Source organism: Camelus ferus, chromosome 34 (genome assembly GCF_009834535.1).
Source record: "Camelus ferus isolate YT-003-E chromosome 34, BCGSAC_Cfer_1.0, whole genome shotgun sequence".
NCBI classification, from domain to species: domain Eukaryota; kingdom Metazoa; phylum Chordata; class Mammalia; order Artiodactyla; family Camelidae; genus Camelus; species Camelus ferus.
This window is the reverse complement of record NC_045729.1, coordinates 14,218,906-14,236,415: the sequence shown is the minus strand read 5'-3', so window position 1 is coordinate 14,236,415 and position 17,510 is coordinate 14,218,906. Positions and strand designations below refer to the sequence as shown.

The 17,510-nt window shown below is 48.2% G+C and overlaps 1 protein-coding gene and 1 long non-coding RNA gene across 4 annotated transcripts in view; one reads left to right on the top strand and one right to left on the bottom strand.

The window, feature by feature from the left end:
• Window positions 1-17,139, top strand: part of ETV6 (ETS variant transcription factor 6) — a 222,635-nt gene extending 205,496 nt beyond the window's left edge. For 2 of the 3 annotated variants that reach the window (XM_032473181.1, XM_032473182.1), the window contains 3 exons: window positions 7,196-7,338; window positions 9,347-9,447; window positions 13,140-17,139. In XM_032473181.1, the coding sequence (XP_032329072.1) occupies window positions 7,196-7,338; window positions 9,347-9,447; window positions 13,140-13,245 (350 nt within the window). In that variant the 3' untranslated portion in view covers window positions 13,246-17,139. The remainder of the gene's footprint in view (window positions 1-7,195; window positions 7,339-9,346; window positions 9,448-13,139) is intronic. The other variant, XM_032473179.1, reaches the window with a different exon arrangement.
• On the bottom strand, window positions 1,678-7,176 carry LOC116661323. The gene is made up of 3 exons (XR_004317200.1): window positions 6,958-7,176; window positions 4,214-4,344; window positions 1,678-2,011 (listed from the first exon to the last, which is right to left on the bottom strand). It is a non-coding gene; the product is annotated as an uncharacterized LOC116661323 (long non-coding RNA).
• Window positions 17,140-17,510: the final 371 nt, after the last annotated feature.

Sequence of the window (17,510 nt, the reverse complement as noted above, 5' to 3'; positions counted from 1 at the left end):
ATGGACGATGGCAAGTGACGTAAGGGAGCTAAGTCCTAGGCTGCAGGCTGTCTGCAGACGAGTCCAGAGGCGTTACACTAGCATCATTAACATAAATGAAATACAGCTAAGGAAAAGAAAGTGTAGCTCTGCCGACTTGAATTATGTAGGTAAATCATTCACTCGTTTATGCAAAAATTATCACGTATCTCTGTGTGCTGGGCATTTTTCTGGGTGACAGGGTACAGCATCTCTCAGTGTCAAATTGTGTGTCTTTGCTGGCATAAGGCAGTAGCCCTCTTGTGTACGCCGCCGCACACACTAAGCTCCTTGCTTCGGTTTTCAGCTATTGACAGCTAAGTTTTAAAGGAAAAAAAACTGTTGTTGTTTCGGCTTTCTCTTAAAGTTCTTCAATTCCATGAAAACCTGAGTTACCAGACTTCCTGTTTGCCTGTCCCTTTCTTGGCCTGAATCCAAAGATCTGCAAAAGAAGCAAGATTCATTGGCAAAGTGGCTTGAATCCATGCAACCCCTGCATTATCTGCCTCACAAAAGTGGGGACTTTAGAGGTCTGTACGGATTTGGTTGTTCAAACCCATCCATCCAAAGAAAGAGTATTTCTTTTCTTGTTGCATACCTCACCACTTCTGCTCAAGTCTCGATTTTCTTTGCAAACACAAACTTCTTCGTGGTGCGGGAGGCTCTTGTCGGTTAGTTGACCCCTTGGGAGAGAAGACGTAGCATCGTCCCCCTTCCATGTTCTGCCCTTCCAGCCCCCTGATGGTCCTGGCAGTCTTTCAGAGCCTTAAAGGGACTTTTTTAAATATGTGCATTATCTCCCAAGGTGACGCGTTTAGCAGAAACAAAAAGATTCTCATCACGGAGACTGAGTCCCCTCACCTGGCTAGAGCAGCGAGCTGTCTTGGTTTTACTGACTTGTCCGGATGAGTTCTGTGTGTGCAGAAATTCCATCCTGGGAGCCTCTAATCTTACCGCAGATGACGGGACACAGGCCTGAGACTCCGGGGCCAGCAGGTGGAGGCGCACCCTCAGGGCTTTCAAGGACCAGGCGACGTCGCACTGCCCCCTTCCCTCTCGCCGCCGTCCCTCCTCCCCCCCCCCCCCCGGTGGTATTTGGTGGCGAGATTGAGGCATGTGGACTTGCCTTTTACAGATGAGCCTCAGGAGCCACCCAGAAGGCAACAAGGCATCACAAAAGAGAAGGCTAAGTGGCTTGTACGAACGTGACCAGGGCTAGGCCTTGGCGGTAAGGGGTGGAGGTGTGCACGCGTGTGCGCGCCTTTGTGTGAATACTGTTTGGAGAAAAGAACAGGGTTTGGGATGTCTCCGTAAGCCAGGGGGCTCGGGATTTTAGGACCAGTGGGAAGGCTGTGTCCTCCTGCAGGACCTAAGGCAGATAACCTTCTGCAGACCCTGAGCCCAGAACCCTCTACAGCTCCCGGCCTTGGGTCTTAAACAGCAGTCAGGTGGGGAGTGTTCCTGGGGAAAAGCGTGGAGTCTGGGGTCACCAGGACTGGAATCCAGCCCGTGTCTCCCAGCCAGAGGTTCTTCGTGTCCCTGGTTTCCTCGTCTGTAATAATGAGGACGCTAGTACCTACTTCTGGGCACTTTTGAGCATGAAAGGGCAAATATGTAAACAGCACAAGCAGGTTAATCTCTAAGGGTTACTCCCCCTCCTCTGCTACCCTCGGGGGGGGGGGGTCTTGGCGGGGCTAGCAGCACTCTGCACCGGAGCTGGGGCGGGCGTTGCCCCAGAAGGCCTGTGTCTGGGTGTTTGTTTCAAGTGACGTTGGCCTGCCCTCAAGGTACCCTAGTTTCCTCATCTCCTTGGAGATGAACTTCTTCACCCTCTCTCACCTCCTCGGAGGCTGTGCCACTGTCAGCACTCGGAGGAGGTGGGCGGGAGCCTTGGCGAGGGCAGCGTCCTTCACACCGGCCGGAGCGTCCCCTGGAGCTCAGGCCTCTCGCACTCTGGCCGAGTCCCTGTGAACTGCCAAGACATCAGAGGACCCTGAAAGAGAAGGAAGTTTCAGGACAGACTTTCTAACAGCTAAAACAGTACCAGCACAGTAGCTGGTGGAAAAATAACAGAAGGGGCTTGAGGAGGCTGGAAATTCCAGTTTGTTTAAGGATGTGCATTTTGGTTACAGCATCCTTACCTCCCAGCAGCCCCCGGAGCAAATTCCCAGGCAGCCTCCACACCTGAGCAGGAAGGGGCTGGGCCTTCCTGGGTTTCAGCTGGGGGCTTGGTCTCAGCTGGAAGGCGTGACTGCAGTGTCTCCTGGCCTCACTCCACACTTCATGCCACCCAAGGTGAAAAGGTCCAGCTGTGTTTGGAGCTCAGGTCCCTCAGCCCCGGTGAAGCCGGGAAGCATGGATCCATTTCCTCTGCCTTAGCTTCTCCATCTCCCAGCTTGCCGGGCACACCTGGCTCCTGGTTCCCTGAGCCACAGCCAAGCACAGGCACTTGCCCTCGGTAAACACACCTCTGTGCCTCAACACAGGTTTATCAGCTTCCTGCTTCTAGGTTACGGCTGGTCCAGAATTGAGGAGGAAAACTGAGCTGTAGGTGGCCCCTGCATGTTGTAAACCTCGGGCTTTTCCATAAGCAGGGTTTCTCAAGCTTGGTGCTCTTGATATTTGAAGCCAGTAATTCTTGGTTGTAGGGGGTTCTTTTCTGCCTCGTAAGGTATTTAGCAACCTCCCTGGTCTTTACCCACAAGATGCTCATAGCATCCTCTACCTGAGTTGTGTCCATCAAAACTGTCTCCAAACAGTGTCAGATACCCTCTGGGGGGCAGGACTGCCCCTAGTGTAGCACCATTGCTATAAAGCAGAGTAGCGACTTCTTACTTTGTGTATTACTTACCTGTTTAGTTGCTGAACCTAAAATAAACTTACTAGTTTTTCAAGATAAATTTAAAGCCCTGAAACAGGGACACTAGCCCTCTCCTTGCTGGTGATTCTATCCACAGAACTCCAGTTTTACAGACCTTCATTTAAAATTCCACTTGGGCAGTTAAAACAACATAAAATTACTTTCTTAGACATGCTTTCCCGAAATTTAAATTAACCACCATCATTAAACATTCCCATGTCAATAACCTGACCTGCCCACATGTTTTTTTTTTAACAGTAGTTTTGTCTAGCATGGTTTTTTTTTCCCCATTAGAAACCATGTTGGTTATGTGTGAATTGCCCATTTTTTATAATCTCTGCTCAATAAGCTTGTACAATGAGTCTCTGGTAAGAGACAGGCGTGGGAGGGGGAAGATTTATCCCTAACCACAGGAAGGGATTTTTCACAATGCCTTTTACTTGTGGATACCCAAGGTACCTCACACAGCAGGAAAGAGAGAGAACTTTCTTTGTGCAACTGGAAAATGGCACTTCGCTCAGGCTAAACCCTTTGATAAGCTTCCTCTCATGGAAGAGACAATCCAAATCATGGTCATTTGTTTAAAATTCCCACATGCCTTGATAGAGAAGACCCTTTAGGGTAAGAGAAATGCACCTAAAAGTAATGAAGACACTGTGATAGAGATTTTTTTTCACATGCATGTCCAGGTGTTTTGTAATGGGATGAACTTTTGTTTACAGAGTTTGGTGGTTTTTATTATACAGTATTAAGCATTTTTATTTTTGATCAAAGAACATGATATCTATGCAGAGATGGCTGGATTCTGACAAAGCTAAAAACTGCTGGTGGACCCTGGGAACAGCCTCCAGAAGATCTGGGGGAACTAAAAAGGATCTGCCTTTTATTTAACGAAAATCATAAAAACAAAAAATAACTCACGTGGCTTGAACTTCAGTTGTTTTTTAAAAAAAAAAAAGTTGTGTGGTCAGGCAGTTATTTTATCATCTGGCATAATTTTTAACTAAAGAAACAAAACAATCAGTAGTGTTAGAAAAGCCACTTATCCTCTGAGCTTGAAACAACTGCTTTCTGCCACAGAATTCCTGGTGCTACCTCTGTTGGGGACTGAGTAATTCAGTGTGTCGTGAACGTCAACCCATTTTTATTACTCAGCTACAGTTGGCTTTGCTGGATGAAATGTCATTTAAAATCATCAGTTGCAGCTCATTGGGGGTTATTTTCACATTTAATGAAAGGGAAAAGTCTGCAAGATACAAAGGTTCTTGCAACTCACAGGTAAAGGCTGTTCTCTGGCACGCCCTGCCCTTCATTTACCAGCACACAGCAGCTCACCTTCTAGGTCTTTTTCAGTGAATGGTTTATGATGTCAAGGTCTCAGTTTGATGCCTTGGAAGAGCCAGTCCTGGTAGGTACCCCAGCGCTGGTTAAGCCTTACTTGGAGAAATGGTCTGGTTTGCGTTTCGCTGTTTTGGGAGAAACAGAATATATGAGACAGTAAAAGAGATGCAACAGAAACCATGGAAGTGAACATCTTTGAGCAGAGGGGGACGGGAGAAGGTTCATTTTATGTTTTAGCTCCAGTAAGTCCTAGAGGTGCGAGAACTACCCTAGAGTGCGCGCCTTCATTGGGCAAAACTTCTTCCTATCAAACTGCAAAAGACAGCCAGGTAAGGTTTTTTTTTTTCCAGTCATCAAACTGTGTTAAAATGAACCCTCTAGAGAATCTCATTCCGAGTCCAGACGCATCCAAAGGTGTCATCAGACCTCTTTGCAGAAAGAATGATTCTCACCCTGTCGGGAAACACAGAGATGCTGTTCACGGGCCACTTTTGTTCCTCCTGGGTGACTGGCATTCTGTGTCGATACTGTTTGGTTTTGTCCGATGTTCTCTACTTGGAAGAGGTTGTGGGAAATTAAAATGCGTCACACTTTATACCAGTTCCTGCTGCTGTTCAGAGAGAAAGCTGGATTTCACAAAGGACAGTTGATGGTAGGACCAAAACCGGACAATTCAACCACAGCTCAGTTCTCTGTTCTCCGTTGGTGGTAAAAACGATGTCAGAAGTTGGGCAGCGGAGAGGGAGAAAGACACCGCCTACTCCATGGCTTTGCCCAGAGTCATCCTTTTAACAAGTGCCTTAAAACCAAGCTCGATGATTCTCCATCTGCAGTAGTGTGGCCCTGACTGCCCAAGGTATTTCCCTGCTCGAGGACTGGTCCCCTGGCTCTCGCTGCTCCTCGGCGCCCCCTCTGGCAGGGCCAGGTAGGGACAGTAACACAAGTGGCCGGCCAGCTTCTATTAGTGGGGTTCAAACCCCAGGAGGACAGTTTAGGGAGAATTCCACTTGTCCTTTTCCAAAATACAAGAAATCATACATCACATTAATTTATAGATATAGATAATGGAGTGGGGAGAACAGACACAGTAAGGGATGCTGAAGATTTACGGTCATGTTTAGTTTCATGGGAGTTCCTTGTAAGACTAATGAGCCTCCTGGAAAACACACTTTATACCAGTTCCTGCTGCTGTTCAGAGAGAAAGCTGGATTTCACAAAGGACACACAAAACAGGGTTAAACTTTGCTCTAGAAAGTCCTAAACTTTTACAAGTATGGACCTGTTAACTAGCTTGCCTGAGACTAGAAATGTCACCAGGAAGGGTGGCAGAGCACGGGCTTCGGTGTCCAACACATGTCACTCGGGAGCCGTGCCCTTGGAGTAAATGGCCCAACCCTCCAAGCCGCAGCTTCCTCGTCCATAAAACAGGAATTACAGCAGCACCCGCCCCCTCGGGTGTCGTGTGGGGCAGATGCAGCTGGGCTGGGAGAAGACAAACCGCACGCGAGAAACTTTTATCACTCTCTTCACGCACATCATCACTCGCACAATAATCCCGTGAAGAATAAGTGTTGTTATTCCCCTTTCATCAACAAGGAAACGGAACCTCAAGGAGATTTAAGAAACTTGTCCAGGGTGACCTGACTCAGTTCCCCCATAAATCTACGCCCAAGGAGGGTGTGTTTCACTGCCTGGGAGGTGAAGGTCTTGGCTCTGATATTCCACATGGGGACTGGACATTCCCCTCCCAGGTGTGCCAGGCCTCACCCAACCTAAGGAAGGAAGGAATGGTGGCATATTGTGGTGCGAGAGCCCCAGAGTTCAAATCCCAGTGAACTCAGGGCATCAGAAAATTAGAAAGGATGCGGCGGGTTAGGTGAGGATTAGAGGTAATGCTTGTGAAGCACAGAACACACACACGGTGTTCAGTCATTAATCTCCCAGGATCAACCGTGAATACCTGGGAACTGGCATCCCTTACTCTAATCTGGAGGCCAGTTGTGCGTCAAGCAGACCTGGAAAGTTCACGTCTGTCCCCATCCACCTGTCAAGGCTATGCTGAAGGGCCAGCCACATCCCGCTCTGGCATGAATCCAGAAAGCACTAGAACAGGGCAAGGTGTGCAGGATGTCTCTTCTCTTTGAATTTGCCAACCCACAGCCAAGAGCCAAGGCCCAAGGCCCAACACGGTGCCTGGCCTGTACCAAGAAAGAGGTGTTGCCCAACCGAAGGATCCCCCATCAGTTCTGCAAATGGGGAGGGGTTTTTTGCCCTGAGCTCCTCTCTACCCAAATTTCATTACAATAAAGCAGTTTTTAAAACCTCCAAAGTAGCTACAATGAGCATATCTGTATTCTTGTTAAAAACCACGTTAGCCACAGTGCCCGCGGTCCTCATCACCAAACCACACGGGCTTGTCTCTTCCCATAACTTCTCATGCATCGTACTTCTTTTTTCTGCCATTTTTTAGCTGAACCCAGTCTTCACACCTTTCAGTCTCACTCCAGCACCAAAGTCACTGTTAGCCCCACCACTGACACTCCACTGCTCTCTCTGGAACACAGGGACACTCTCTCTGCCCTCGTGCCTGCCAACCTGTCCTCAGCCCTCTTTCAGAACGTCTTCATTGGCAGTGAGAGCTTGCTCTCTGCCCCCCCACGTGGGCTCTGCTCAAGCTCAAGTCACGGTCATGACCATGGGCCAGTCACTTCCCCACCTCCAGCTTGCTGTGTGCTCACCTGTGGAGGGAGGTGCTGGGCCTGGCTGGTCTCGAAGGCTCCACAGTGAGAGGTCGGCCGCCTCCGGCACCGTCTCCCAGGCCCCTCTGGGCCTCGGTCTCCTCGCTGTGGAACGAGGAAGTTGAAGAGTTGATCCTAAGTAGGCCAAAGCAGCCACTCGGTTATTTCCCGATTCTTGCTCTTACTGCCTGAACAAGAAACCTTGTCAACGGTGTTCTCCTCCCCTCTTCCCCTGTAGACTGTAGGCTGCTGTGGGATTACGTCTATCAGTTGCTTTCTGACAGCCGGTACGAAAACTTCATCCGATGGGAGGACAAAGAATCCAAAATATTCCGGATAGTGGATCCCAACGGACTGGCTCGACTGTGGGGAAACCATAAGGTAAAAGGGCATCAGATGTTTGTTCTGTAAACTAGGGCCAGGGTCCAGTCTTCCTCCCTGGGTTGGAGGATAATTGTCTTGTCTTCTGCTTCCTAAGTCTGCCCATAATTATCTAGTGTATTCCTTGCTGGGCAAACAATTACAGTTGCAAAGGGGAGGAAGTAAGTAAAGATGCCCCTTTCCATCTGTTCTGTGTGCCAGGTGCCAGTTAGCTCAGAACAGCCCCGTCTGCTAGGCCTCATCATGAGCAACCATCAGTCCCGGACCCTTGGCCTGGCCCTGCCGCCCACGCCGAGAACTGGGTATGAGGGAAGCACTGTGGGCCTCTGACCCACAAGGGGGCCTTGCGAAGTGTCGCTTCTGTTCTGCTCGGTTAGACCCTCCCATGGTCGCAACAGCCCCGTTCTATACAGAAAATACTTGTTACTTTAAAACATCTCCTTTAAAAGCAAACAGTGCAAAGAAGTATGATTGTCTCACAATTTTCCACACTGGGAGGAGGGAATCGATTTTAAAAGAGAAAGCCTTTTATAGTTAGGGAAACTGTTAAAGTGCATAGACGTAAAAAGTGGGTAAAATAACCTAAACATCCACTGGTGGGTGCATGGATAAAGAAACCATGCTGCACACAACCCATGGAATATTATTCAGCCTTGAAAAAGAAGGGGATTCTGCAATACGCGGGCACATGGATGAACCTTGAGGACGTTATGCTAAGTGAAATGGGCCCATCACAAAAAGACCAGCACTGCCTGATTGCACTTACATGAGGTTAGATCTAAAACAGGCAAATTCCTTGAATCCAGGAGTAGACTGGTGTTGCCAGGGGTTGGGGAAGGGGGAATGGGGAGTTCCTACTCAACAGGCATGAAGTTTCCATTAAACAAGATGAGGAAGTTCTGGAGATCTACTGTCCAGCCCTGTCCCTGTACTTAATGCTGCTGTTTTATGCACTTAAAATTTGTTTACGAGAGTAGATCTCAGGGGGAGGGTATAGCTCAAGTGGTAGAATGCATGCTTAGTATGCATAAGGTCCTGGGTTCAATCCCCAGGACCTCCTCTAAAAATTAATAAAGAGATAAACCTAATTATCTCCATCCCCCAAAAAAAAATTAAATAATTTTTTTTAAAGAGGGTAGATCTCATGTTCAGTGTTCCTACCACAGTAAAATAAAATAGAGCAAAGAGTTCCCCTGCCAAAAAAAAATTTTGAATAGATAAATCTGTATTTCTCCTTCTGAAAAAAGTGAGTAACCAGGATCCAGGCCTGTCCGCAGACAGGTAGATGTGGGGCAAAGCAGGGAAGGCACCTTGAAGGCCCAGATGATCCGAATGGGAGGGTGGGGCTGAGCCCTGTCCTGGCTGCAGCCTCAGAGGACCGAACAGAGGCCATGACCAAATATGGCCAAGGCCCCACTGACAGACACTCCGACGTGTGAGTCACGGAGAAAAATCGCCCTGCGACTCCCACAGCGTGCCCTTGCCCCCGGGGCTCGGAACCACTGGATCCTTGCTTCCACAACAGGAATTTAAACAAACAAAAAAAATCTCTTCCTTAAAATGACAAACCAGAAACACAAGTTTGAGAAAGGTCACTGAAAAAAAAAAAGTAAAGAAAAAGACATTCTCTGCAGGTCAGGAGGGGTAGGGTGGACAGACAGGGCGTGGGGGGCTGCAGGAAACCCCTCAGGCACCGCAGGGCGCAGCCTCAGGAGAGGAAGTCAGGGAGAGGGAGGCTGGTGCGGGGCGAGCTGGGTGAGCTGGAGCTCGGCATTTCTGACCCGGGGGGACTCCCCTTGGGAGAAATCTCGGCAACAGCATGTGTCACAAAGCACAGGGGTGGCCCTGGAAGGGAGCAGACCAGCAGGTAGCTCTCCCCAGGGGCCACGGGGGCAGCTGGATTGCTGTATTCAAATAGCTCCTCCAGCGCCTTTTCTAAGGTTCATTTCATTGTGTCTTTGTGCTTTTTTTTTTTTTTTCTCTCTCCCTTCCTCCTTTGAACAAACAGAACAGAACAAACATGACCTATGAGAAAATGTCCAGAGCCCTGCGCCACTACTACAAACTAAACATTATCAGGAAGGAGCCGGGACAAAGGCTTCTGTTCAGGTAGCACTTCCTTTTTTCTCCTTTCCTTCTTCTGAGAGGATACTGTTTCCTTTAAGTAAGAGGGAGGAGGGGGACTGCTGAGATCTCTACCTGCCTATCCGACTGCCAAAGCCATCATGGCTACACGTTGGATACCAGGTGCTGGTGTGTTAGAATTCAAGTAAAACAAAAATAATACTTCCCCGCTTATGTCTGTCCTATAGCAAAGCCGACACACTGTCCGACTCGCCTTTAAAATAATGCAACGATCAAATAGTAGTACCTGGCATTTACATCCACTGCAGTTAAAGGACCAGTCAGAATAACTAATGGCAAAGCAGGGAACTCAGCCTAGACTTCCAGGTCGCCAACCCTGGACCAGTGTTTGTCAGATGCAGTCAGGACCTGTTAGTGAATCATGAAATCGATTTAATGAGTCGCGTTTTTTTTTTTTAATGAAATAGAACAGAATTGAATAGGAAAGGATAGAGTTGAAAATATCAGACTGTACCACATGAATTAAGACTGTCGATTCATGCAAATTGTGTTTCAGGGCTGTGTGTGTGTCTGCGTGTGTGATGAGTCATGATGTAAAATATATTTATGACAGTGCGTTGTAAGTCCGAAAGCTGCTGCACTAGACATTCCTCTTTCCAGAGTTCCTCCCAGCTAATGAGTTCCAGCCATTTAACCCACCACATAGACGGTGGCTCCCAGTTCTGTGAAAGGGAGGAGAAACAGAAGAGGAAGGAGAAGGGAGCTCAAGGACGATCAGGAGAGGTTGACCTAGACCTCTGACGCTGGTGGTGACTGATGTGGTGAGACCAAGTGAAGCTTGGGAGAAGGTGGGATCGACAAATCCAACCTTCAAATCCAGCCTCAGGTTCTGGGTTTTGGCAGGTGGGACAGAAAAGTTACACATGGGGCTGGAGATGTGGATTTGGGTTGAAAATGACAAAACGTCATTGTGTGAGCAGATGAGCTCATGGAATAAGTAATTATTGGAAAGAGCAGGGAACTGGGCTTTAGCATTCAGGTCAGGTAACTTAGGAAGCAGTAAAAACCACTGAGATCTTCAAAAGAAACAGACACAATGTTCAAGAGATGGAGACAGAATGGAATAAGGTTAAAAAAAAAAAAAAACGTGGGGGGACCCTCCTTTCTCTGGCTGCTCTGCTGATGCCTCCTCTTCATCCTTCACCCTGAACTCAGTCCTGGGCTCCTACTGTTTCCACGCTACACCTTTCCCCTGGATGAATTGATCCCATTACAAGGCTTCAGTTACCCCCTCAATGGTTGGGCTCTTAAATCTCTATATGCATCTCTGAAATCCCCCTGAAACTCCAAATCTTCATTTCCAAGAACTCCTTATAGGACATACCCACTTAAAGATCACATGAGTATCTCAGACATGAAACGTTCAAGACAGGCCTTCTCCCCATCTAGAAATATCCACCCCCAGAATTCCTGTTCCTCGTCAGTGGTGTCACCTTTGTTTTAAGCAACCAACCTAGACACTCACAGTTTGGCTCTTCTTGTAGCCAAGTCATCACTGTGCTGGACTGTCCACTGGTTCCTCAGCACCATTCTCGCACCATTCTATATCGCAGGGGCTAGAAGCCGGGGAACCACATTTCCCAAGATTTCTTACCAGCAGCTTCCAGGTTGGAATCTACCAATGGCAAGCACTCTCGTGAGACTTGCAAGATGCAAGAAACGCAGAAACATAATTATTATCGCTTCCCCGGCAAGGGAGGCTGATGTCTAGACCTCATGGTTGACACCTAGATGCGTTCAGCAATCCCTGCCTCTGGTCCCCTCTCCTGCCTCCCATATTCATAGCACACACTTCCAGCTGCCCTGCAGCACCAATGTGATTCCCTAGGCCAGAAAGGTGTATCTCGTTACCCTTTGCTTTATTAAGATACACACTCCAGGTCTAACTCAAGTCTACTGTCCTTTATGAGGCCTTCTTCAACTGCCCAAACACACATGGACACCTTCTTCCACCCTCTCTTGGGTTCCCATGGCCCTAAAACACATCATGATTTACTAATTTTCAACAGTTGTACATGCGAAATCCTCCCCACAAGTGGGTCACAAGCTCCTAGAAGGTAGAGGATTGTGTTTTATGTAACTCTGTGTTAAATCTCAGGGGGTTTCAGTGCCTGTTTCTTGACAAGCCTGGTACGGAATAACAGCTTAATATGGAAAAGTAGTCAAAAGAAGAGACGGCTAGTTTGGAGGGCCAAATAGAGCACATCTATGGACCCGGCCTAGAGCGAACTGTGAGTGACTTCAGATATTGAGGGCGAAGTTCCAGCTACAGGATAAAAGCAGAAGGCCAGCTGCGGATGCTGCGGCGTCTACTGCTCAGAAAGGCCGGCAGGAACGGGCAGAAAAGAAAAGCAGCCGTCGACAGAAGGTTCCTAGGCTTCCAAGAGTGATTTTCAACAAGATAAAAGGCAAGAATAGTGCTATTCCTGAGGAAAGATTAGTCACTTTTGAGGAAATGAATGTTGAAAGTCAGGCTTGCCACAAAATGAAGGCTTCTTGATGTAAAACCCAGTGTGTCATCAAGTGACGTGTTTGATGGGAGGGACACTCGACGAGATAACACAGGCATTGGGGGAGGACAGGTGCGGTTCCTCGGCCCTTCAGTGATGAGACTGAGCTCAAAGGATGAGTAGGGCTCACCTGGTGAAAAGAGTATAAAGAGGGTTCCAGATAAGGGCAAAGCTAAAGGTTTGGAGGATGGCGTGAGCTGTGATGTATGTAAGAAAAAAGACTGGCCAGACTGGAGTGGAGGGTTCGTGCTAGTAAATAGTGGAAAATAAGCATTTCCTGGGTTGAGATGGCCTGATGGGCAGGCCACAGAGTGGATCCTTGACTTCGTAAGTGGTCATTGTGGGCTTTTGAACATGGAGGGACGAGAGGAAATGTATGTTCTAAGACAGGTCATCAGGTTGAAGGCATAGTATACAGGAAGGGGACGGTGTGCAGGCTGTGGGAAGGGCCTCCCCACCACAAGGATAGAACGTTTGCACCCAGAGTACCTTCCTGAACCACGTAAATCACGTCAAAACACGGCACTGACATCATTTCCAAATAAACCCAAAGACAACAATGAGGCTTGCTGTGCACACCAAGCTGCAACGGAAGACAGAGAAAAGGACATGAAGTGCTAGCATTTGGGGTGGATCAGGGATAACCTCGAGAAAGATCCTATCCTGGCCTTTCCAATTTCCAGAAGCACCACTGTCTTGCCAGATGTTCCATTCAGTGTTTAATTGTATCCTTCGAGTTAAATTCAAGTTTTGAATACCATCCCTTGGGTTTACAGTGTGGGATGGAAATGGATACACAGCTCTCATGGGTCTTTGTAAAACGGAACCCTCTGAAAAGCAGAAACGCAGAGAAGTGAGCCGTCCTAGGGTTCCCCGTGTGGTCACGCGGGAATGCACGACGCAGCTCCCACAGTGCTGCCTCCTCACAGTCATCCTAGACCCTTTCATAGTTATTTCACGATTTTTCAGGTAGTCAGAGGAAGGAGTATCATTGATCTGTGCCAAGTCAGCATTACCGACCAGGTTCAGGAGCTGTCCAGCTGCGTGAGAGTAATGGGGCTTCTCTTGTTAGTTTCAAGTTCAAGGCAAAGACAACTTTAGCAAATGGTAACCTCTTTCTTTACTCCCCCATTTCCTCTTCCAAAGGTTTATGAAGACCCCGGATGAAATCATGAGCGGCCGGACAGACCGTCTGGAGCACCTTGAGTCCCAGGAGCTGGATGAACAAATATACCAAGAAGATGAGTGCTGAAGGAGCCAGCCCCTGTCTCAGCGGGCCGGCAGCCAAGGGCGCCCTGCCCGCCAGGATGACTGAGGAGAGGAAGGGAAGAGACCCGGAAACAGCAGTGACACTCCTCTCGCCCACCAGGAGGGACCCCGGAGCACCTTAGACAAACCACTCAGCAAAGGCGGCGCTGGAATTCTGGCCAAGGGCACCAGCCTGGGACTCGAGTCCTGGTTCTTTCTCGTTTGGAATCTCTGTCTGTAATTCCTCTCCCTCCCCCCTCCCCCATTGTTAGTTTCATGGTGTTTTTGTTTTTTAAGACCATGCGGTTTGACTTTTCATCATTCATACAGGGGAAGACACCCCAGGTTGTTTTCCTATGGAAATATGTATCTATTATATATATATATTTTTTGCAAATCTCACCAAGTGCAGAAGCCCAGCTGGTCACGAGAGAGAACATGTGCTAAAGCACTCAGGTTCCTCTTGATCCTGCCACATGGATCAGCTTTGTTCCTGTTGCTGTTGGGTCTTGGCTGGGGGGGGGAAAAGGAAAAAAAAAAAAAAAGATGCTTTTAAAAAAAGATAAAGTGAAAAGGAGAGCTCTCTCTTCTCTCTCTGGCTCTCTTTCCTTCCCTGCCTCCCCTTTGCCATCCCTCCCCGTCTGCTGTTGAACTTCAGAGGTTCTTTCAGCAAGAGTTCAGCCTCTTGGAGAGTCTTGGGAATTGGTGGCCCCTAAACGGAATCAGTGGTCAGGGTGCTTTAGAGCCGGCACCACGAAAATCAAAACCACAACCCAGCCTTGGGCTACCCACCGCGGGGAAGCCAAAACCATCACAGAGGCCGCCGCCCTCTGGAAAGAGCAGTGCTAGTCCAGCAGGCCACCCCTGACATGGCTGTGAGGACCACGGGGCTTGGTGGTTCCACGGAGCAGAAGATAAGTGTGGAAGGCTGTCCAGGTTATTTGGAGAAATTAGTTTGCAAAGTGCTCCAAAGTGGAAAATATAGAAAGACCACACAGACCTGGCGGTCCGGAAACTGGGTGAAAAATCTCCTGCGGTGGGGATGTATTACTATTCCAAAGCAGGCACCAGGAGGGGTCTTCTCTGCTCCATCCCCGAGGCCACCTGGCCGTCAGGTTCATGCCCTCGTCTAATTTTTATTTCAATTCCTAGCCTGTTTCAAAGTGTCCTGGTCCCCGTAGGACACAGGGCCTTTGAGAGGGGAGGATCCTCGAGTGTGCAGTCCTAGTTGGATCAGGTGTTTGCCGAGCCTGGGCAGACAGGAAATTCCTCAGATACATTGCATTTTCCTTCTCTCATAGCTGTGTTTCACAATGGACCCGTCTGTGGCTCTTTTTCACCTCAAAATAAGGTCAATGATATCTTATAAAATCAGGAAAGTGACACCTCTTAGTACTTTTGATAACATATTTTCATAAAGCTAGTGTAGTTTTTTTTCCCTTTTCTAGCCACCTAAATTGACTCTTCTAACACAGGCTCGGAGTCCAGCATTAGGAGTACAGACTTTTTTTACTCGAAAAGATGAGACCTGCCTTACAAAGCACCCCCTCCTCGTTTCTCTCCGGTTCTTCTCAGCTGAGTGAGCATCTTGTGGTCCCCCAGGGTCCGTGGGTACATGGTCAGCGGCACTTCCAGAGGAAGCTGCCACACCCTCGGGCCGTTTCTGATTTAAATCAGGCAGGCAGGGGTTACAGGCACACGGGCAGGAGGGATCCCCCCCTCCCTTACTGGCAAGGAAACCAGCCTGTGGGGGGAGAGGGACAAACAGATTGGCTGTCCATTCGAGGACTCCGGAAGCTTCCTGCCTCTTAGATGGATAGACGTGTGGAAGGAGCCCCCTCCCCCCGCCCACTATCACACACTCCCCTCACTCTGCCTTCCAGAATGTTGGGCTTGCGGTGAGCTCGGGGACTGGCTGTGAGGCTGGAGGGTCCCATTAGGAAGAGTCTGGGCTCAAGCTACTTGAATGGGGATGAAATCCAGCTGGGTCCCAGCACGCTCCAGATGTCTTTCAAGAGCACATGGTGATAGTTTTCCAGCCTCTAAGATGACAGATACTGGCTCTCCAATGCAGAGGTTAAGCCACATACCTGATGTGTTGTGAAAGCCATTGAGTTCAAGGGCTGGAGAGAGAGAGTGGGTCTTTACTGAGGCTCTTTGTGTGACTATGAAATCAGAGACCCAGGCATAATGGGGCTCCTCCCTGAGATTAGAACTTCTCATTCCATCCACCCAGGTATTACGGACTTCGGGCTCTGATTGTTCAAAGAATCTTACAGTTGAACCATAAAGGAGAAATTCTCCTTTTTCCCCAGGATTTCTATATTTAAAGCAATATCCTGTAAGACTATAAAAGACTTAAGATGACACCTTCAGCCACTTGAAGAAGAAACAGAAGGTGCTAATTCCAAACGCAGTCTTTATCGCCCAACTAGATGTTACCGCTTTTGGTTTTCTGGTGATTCCCTTAATGGCCAAAGTTCTTCTCATTGGTTCTTTGAGAGAATACCTGGGCAATGCTGACCCAGGGATCCAGTGCTTACACACTGCAGACCCACAAGATTTCAGATTCAGTTTAGCAAAGTTTGGTGGATCACCTGCTAGACTCCCCGAGGAATTCAGAAGCATCAGGAGCCATCCTTGCCCTCCGAGAGCTTATCTTCTACCTGGAGGATCTACCCAGCATGAAACTTCTCACTGCAACACTAAGCACTGGAGGTGATGAAAAGTTCACCTGGGACCAAATTAAAAGGTCATCCAGGATCTGAGTAGCTGGCCTTTCCCTGCTGCCACCGTGGGAGTTCTTGACCCACAAAAGCAGGAGTCGGGAAACAAAAACGCAGAAAGCCATGGCAGGGGGAGCAGTTTCCTCCAGCTGTGGCCGGGGTGGACACTCTCATTGTATCTTGAAATTCTCTAGCGTCTTCTTTGCCCCGCACCTTGACATAGCCAGGATGCCTCCTCTCTATCTGAAGAAAGTGATTGGCCGCTTATTGGCCGTGGAAGTAACATGATCTCTAAGATGTTTTTGTACCAAGGCAACTCTGTCTTGCCTAAGGTAGCAGCACCAATGTCCCAAATCCTTTTTTATGGGGGGGGGGGGGTCCCCACAGGAAAAGAGTAACAGACTGATGGATTTTCCCCTGTCAACAGTATGTCTGGAACCCTCTGATCCACTGTCTTCTTACACTGATACTTTATCCAAATGAGAATATAGATTTAGCTGAAACTTAAATGGCTATGACAAGATGTACCTAAAATGCGTAAGTAACCATCATCACCTCTGACTGCCTAGGATCCAGTTCTGAATACAATTTTGAAACATTAACTCCCTTTTGCAGTAGGGAAACCTGAGTATCAGAGAGATCATGTGGCTTGTCCCAGGAGCAGACGGCATGCCAAGGACAGAATTAGGATTGGGGTCCAGCCTGGCCATACCCACATTTGACCCATTCCCACCCGGGAAGCTGAAAAGATTGGGGAAATACACAAAGAACAAAGGGCAGTTTTTTTGCCCAAGCATTCGGTGCTAGTTCGTTTTCACCCACTCAACCTGTTCCCCTTCTGAGCTGAAACCCAGAATGGAGGATGTGATCCAAGAAGCCGTGGAGGGGGGGAGGGGGGGGTGACAATAGTCCCTGCCTGCCTGAAAACCACAGAAGCCTAACCTGATACTCTTTTGGCTCCATCTGCATCAACACTAAACCACCACAAGCTCCCTGAATCTTTCACACATGCCAAGTGAACATTCTTGAAGATTTCTCTTTGTGACTGCAACCACCTGCAAACCAGAACGAATCTAGAATTTCCTTTTTTTTAATTTCTAATCTCTTGTTGTTTATGAGGTGTGGGGTTTATAAGGGACTGAATCAAATGAATGTAACAAAAAAGAAAAAAAAAAAAAAACAAAAAAAATGCCTTTTCTCAGGGCCAGTGAGTTGCAAATAATTTTTAAAGAAAAGCCTATAATTGCATCATCTCAATAAATTTTTTATACAAAAAAAAAGTCCAAGTCTCTGTTTTTAATAATACAAAATAGAGTCAGCCAGGCAAGGTGGTCCAATGAGGTAAATCCTGTCTCCACTCAATTACGGGATCTAGTACAGTCATGGTTTGTCACTGGCAGGAAGCCTGTCACAGAGCAGTCTGCAGGCAATCTTGAGACGAGTGGCACCAGAAAGGTCAGAGCAAATCATTCAAAGCTGAGCAGCTGCCACAGGTGGAGAAATGTGCCAGAAGGAATCCCAAGCAGAGATGCTTGGGTCCTGT